The 5,339-nt window shown below is 41.6% G+C and overlaps 1 protein-coding gene across 1 annotated transcript; it reads right to left on the reverse strand.

Annotated features, from left to right (window-relative positions):
- Window positions 1-2,864: 2,864 nt before the first annotated feature.
- Window positions 2,865-5,138, reverse strand: LOC115267928 (uncharacterized). Its single transcript, XM_029875662.2, has 3 exons — window positions 4,957-5,138; window positions 4,123-4,319; window positions 2,865-4,059 (listed from the first exon to the last, which is right to left on the reverse strand). The coding sequence occupies exons 1-3, from the start codon at window positions 5,024-5,026 to the stop codon at window positions 2,887-2,889; spliced, it is 1,440 nt and encodes a 479-aa protein (XP_029731522.2). The 5' UTR covers window positions 5,027-5,138; the 3' UTR covers window positions 2,865-2,886.
- Between the last annotated feature and the right edge of the window lie 201 nt (window positions 5,139-5,339).

A 5,339-nucleotide genomic window follows, 5' to 3' on the forward strand; every position in this document is an offset into this window, starting at 1 on the left:
ATTCTGGGCCATTTCTTTTAAGTTTCTTGGGGAATGCATCTAAGAATTTCGAAAATCTTTTTTGTTTTGTGGGAATATCTCTCACAATTCTTGATGAATTTATCTCAAGAATGTGAAAGAAAAGCTCTTGAAATTCCTTTCATGATTTTGGGAGAATTCATCTTACTATTCTAGGATAATCCTATTTACGAATCTGGAACATTTTGAGAGAATTCCAAGGGAAAGCTTCTCTAAGGATTCTGAGACTATCTATCACAGGACTCTGGAAGAATTCCTCTCGGGACTCTGAGACAATCCGTCTCATAGATATAGAGTAATCTCTCTCAGGATTCTAGGAAAATCCTTAATTGAATTCAGAAAGAATGCCTTCCAAAATACCGGAAGAGTCTTGTTTTCTTTTCTAGATAATGTCGCTCAGGATTCTGGTGTAATCATTCTCAGCATTCTGAAGAAATCTCTTTAATAATTCTGGAGGAGTCTCTTTACAGTTTCTGGGGGAATTTCTCTCAGCAGTCTGCAGGAATTAATTTCAGTACTATATGGAAATACTTCTCAGAGTTCTGGGTTTTTTTCTTCCGATTCAAAAACATTAAAATTTTTTTTCAGAATGCACTTTTTTAACGTTACATTTATTTTTGAATCAGAGTCGCGAAGTGTTCTCATATTTTGATATTGAATTTATTTAGACAAATGAAGCAAACGAATTATGTTTTCGCACATAAGAGCGTCTGTTGGTGGAGTCGGAATCTGTCGGACACTGAACGATCATAATCGTAGTGATAATGAGCAGTGATAAGGCAATGGATACATAATGTTCTGAACGTTACAACATTTATTCGATGGTTAAACGGTTACACTTATTCTTCGGTAATAATAACTGGATTTATTGGACACTTAGCTTCACTGATAGTTTGTATTTCTGACGGACTGGGACATGACATTGTTAACTACAAAACGGTTACTGGTGAACGATTATACTGTTATTAACTGGAATGGATTACGATAATGTCTTATATAGGATAACACTGAATAATGGCTAATTGTCTACAGATGATTACTAAAGACTATTATGGTAAGGTCGATCACCTTTTACTAGAAGATGGTTCTACATTGTGGTCGTATATGGCGGGAAAATACTACAAATACTATGAGATCGTGAGTGAAACTCATTTGAGTGCAATTGCGTTACGGATGCATTACAATCTGGTTAATATAATCTGAGCTTATCGTTTCTGACTACAAATATGCGTAAACAAATTATTTTATAGTTTTGCTATATTTTATAATATCGAATCGATGTGATAACATCAATTTAATCGGTGAATCGATTCTGCTTATCCGATTCGAATCGATTAACGAAAATCGATGTCTCAGCCAGATTTTCCCAATGCTAATTTCAACACACTTCCAACCTAGCTACTTGGTGCAATATAATTCAACTTATTTGCAGAACTATCGATTCAGTTTGTTTACAATGGCGAAACTGTAGTTCGGCTCTTGTTTGTTTATCGCTTGCTATATCAATCCATCGCTTATTTAGTCTCATCTTATACCTCTATTTTACCTAGGGTATTCTACCATTTGGGCAGGTGTACCTATTTTGGGCACTTCCAGCTATAACTAAGTCAATTTTAAACCGATTGATTTGAATTTTTGTTCAGATTTAGATACTGTACGTGCCTGACTCTATACAAAATTTCAAATAAATCGTTTCGAAATTGACTTAGTTATAGCGGCAAGTGCCCAAAATAGGTACACCTGCTCAAATGGTACAAGACCCTACCACTACTAACGTGCAAGAACTGTCACGCTGCAGTTATGCTCTAGTTAGACTGGTCCATTTTTAGACCGGTTCAAAAAAAAACTTAGCTGCGGCGTCGCAACACTACTGGTGGTGAGTAGCGGAACCTCGTGGTATGGCTGTTAGCTATCCGGAGAGCAGCGGGTAATGGGTAATTGCTTCTGATGTAAAAATGGATATTGAGTTATTATATATCGTCGGTTTCCTGCAATAGGGGCACAACTCAAAATATGTCATTTTTGAGATTTTGATGGCAAACTTTCATCTCACAAAGACCCGTTCAAAAATTCGTTGAGAAACGCGAGATTTTTGCATTTTCACCAATTTTCCGCAATAAAGGCACAACTCAAAATCAGTCAACTTTTTCAATATTCGATAAAAAATAGAAACCCAAAATTCATAAACAGGTAGTCTTTCAGTCCTTTTCCATGATACAACAATCAAAATTCGTTTACTTTTGTCGAATAATGAGAGAAATAAGTGACGAGTCCACAGGTGCTTCAAGATTACCAATTTTCAAACGCTCATTCTGAAAATTCACATTTTTTGAGTTGTGCCCCTATTGCAGGAAACCGACGATATGTTTTTTTACATTGACAATGAAACACTACAAAACAAATCTCGTACAGACAGACACACCACTTGTTACAGGAATCTGACCTGGGCCCAGGTCAAGGATAAATCGAGCAACCACCCAGTCGGAGATCTATTACGTTGGCCCAATGTACCTTCTAGGGTGCTCAGGATAGATGTGTGATAGTGAGATATAAGTAACAACAAATGTGACAATTGTGTATTTTTTATCGTTTTTCGGCTACGCAGTTTTTATTGAACTTACGACGTTATATTCTCCCATAGTTTCTACATTTGATGTGTCTTCCTCAGTTCCACAAGAGTACGTAGCCGATCAACTATCAATATGGTTTAACAGTAAATCAATTTTAAGATATTGTGTATGTAATTTTATTGACGAAAAAAGCATACTACTTAAATGCAGGAAAAACACTAAAGGTGACTAAAGGAAACGAATTCGATACTTGAAGAAAAAAAATTGAAAATCATAGAAAAAAGAAACTCAAGTTTATTCACTCGTTCAAATTGTTCATCGGTTTCTTAGTTCCTCCGAACACGATCTCTCCTCGTTTGGCAAATTCATTACGCGACTGTCGAATGGTCATCTTGGTAGTTTCCGGTAGGAACATATAGAATATCACCGCCAAAACGATCAACGGGATTCCAAAGGTCATCATCACTCCTCCGTAGCGGTAAGTGCTTACAAAATCCCACGAAAATACAATACAGGTGATCAGAATCTGTAGCAGATTCTCCACCGTATTCACGACGCCGATGGATGCTGCCTTCTTTTTCGTACTGAAGGCTTCCGAACTGTACACATCAGGAACAAAGGTTATTCCCGCTGAAGCAACTATTTCGTATGCAAGCATGATCGCGATGCCCACGTCTCGGTTGAACGAATAATTAGCTAGGTATATGGTGCCGAGAACCACCAGGATGAATCCACTACCAACAGTTGACGTCACCATGGTCGCCCTCCGTCCAAAGCGGTCGATTATGAAGAGAATAGTGGTTCCCATGACGATTCGGAACAGCAAGATGACGACCGCAGCCATGCTGTATTGTTCCATTCCAAAGAGTTGATCGAGCAGTCGCAGGCGAACCAAGTTCAACGCCATGTTGAACGACAGTACAGAGGCAATTTTGCATAGGGATATCAACACCAGGGGCCGGATGTTTCCATCCTTGAAGATCAATCGCGATCCGAGCTCGTCTTCGGTTAGCATGGTCTTGAACTCGGTCAGATCGTTCCGGATATCCCACGTCTCGGTCGACTCGTTCCGCAGCTTCATCATGCTTGTGACCGCTTCGGCGTCGCGTCCTCGCTGCAGGAGAAACACCGGCGACTCGTAGGTCAGGAACTGAGCCAACAATCCTCCGAGGATAGCGAACACCAGACCAAGAATGCCCATCAACCGGTTGGGATCCATCCAGCCGAAGGTTGCTCCGGGGCTGATGCAACCAAATGTCAAGGCTCCTATCATAAGGCAGTAACTAATGCCGGCCATGTTCATACCGCGGAGTTCTTTAATCGAGGTTTCTCCGCCGTGTATCGGGAAGATCAAGTAAGCCATTCCGTGCGCTAGACCTAATAGGACTCGTGCGAAGGCCACCACGATCAGATGATCCGGCTTGGCCACGAGAAGGACGCAGGCCACGACCGCTAGCACCATGTAGACTTTCTAGGGATGAGAAGACTCGAAGGTACAAAATGAACTCGGATCACTGAAAACCTGCGCACTCACCGAAAGTGGTTTCTTCTCGTAGCGATCGACCAGGAGATAGCCAGCCAAGGTTCCTACAACTGCCGCCACGTAGAAGATGATCGACACTGCCAGAACGGTACCCTCGGAATGATCGAACGTCCACGCTTGGTACCGCAGGTCCATGTTGAAGATGGTAGATCCAACCATCATACCGCTGGTCAGCAGGGTCATGGCGCCTGAAATACGGACACGGAAGATGATCAGTCCACGGTTCGGAAACTTTAGAGTTTATTTCCTGCCCCCGATTGGTCTTTTGATCTGTGCATTGAGCAAACTGAAAAAAAAAGTTAATGTTTAGCAAGCTTAAACGGTTTTTGTGGGGGCCCCTAAAATGTGGGGGTCCAGAGCCAGCCCCCCTGGCTCCCCCTTAGAACCGGCCCTGATTCCACATACGTAGAAGTTTTCTCGCATGCTTGACCATCCTTCAAATGGACGTTGATTTTGTCAAGCAATAGAGCTCCTTTTCAGTCGGTTATCTCTTTCCGGTGTGATTAGTCACAATCGTTATAGCAGAGCTATCTTCGCAAACAGAGATAGGTCCATACAATACAGCAGTTGTGTAGTTCTTCGAGGGATACCGTGTTCATCGATGGACGGCGCTTGCCATGATTCAGGAATATACCTTTGGACTTCTGTGCTAGGAACGTAAATACTTGGAGATTTGTTGAACTTGCAGGAGTTCATAAATCACAATCAATTGATTGTTATTCTTTGAGCTTAGAGAACCTGAGCCGTTTCGATTACTCATGATAACCCATATCTTTATAGGTAGTCCTGAAAAGCAATTAGGATTACCACCAGCCATCTACTTACCTGCCGCCAAAGTGTTCGATTGCGGCTTGTTCTTCTGCGTCATCTCGAGCCATGCTCCGCAGCCTCCCATTTTGAAGCGTGTCTTTCCTAAATCGGTTTCACTTTCTACGTTCTCTCTCAAACAAACGGTCCTCCAACGCGTAAATCCTTCAGCTGTGCTGCTTGCTAACTGAACCGTTGTTGGTCGAACGTAGATAAACTTCCCGCGGGGCGTCCCTATCAGTTGAGTCACCTTATCTTTCGAATGCCAATTCCCGAACGAACCGACGTCCGCTCTCGTATCTTTCACCTACTAATTGAATATGTCACGCATACATTGACAAAGTAGGTTTCATAAAAGCTGAGTTTATAAACAATGCACATATGTCCATTTCACGTAGCTT

Source organism: Aedes albopictus, chromosome 3 (assembly GCF_035046485.1).
Source record: "Aedes albopictus strain Foshan chromosome 3, AalbF5, whole genome shotgun sequence".
NCBI lineage: Eukaryota > Metazoa > Arthropoda > Insecta > Diptera > Culicidae > Aedes > Aedes albopictus.

Coding starts and splice junctions, on each gene's coding strand:
- LOC115267928 (XM_029875662.2), bottom strand. CDS start 5,026: ATGGGAGGCTGCGGAGCATGGCTCGAGATGACGCAGAAGAACAAGCCG. Junction 4,320..4,956: donor ATCGAACACTTTGGCGGCAG/GTAAGTAGATGG, acceptor TCCGTATTTCAG/GCGCCATGACCCTGCTGACC. Junction 4,060..4,122: donor ACGAGAAGAAACCACTTTCG/GTGAGTGCGCAG, acceptor TCTCATCCCTAG/AAAGTCTACATGGTGCTAGC.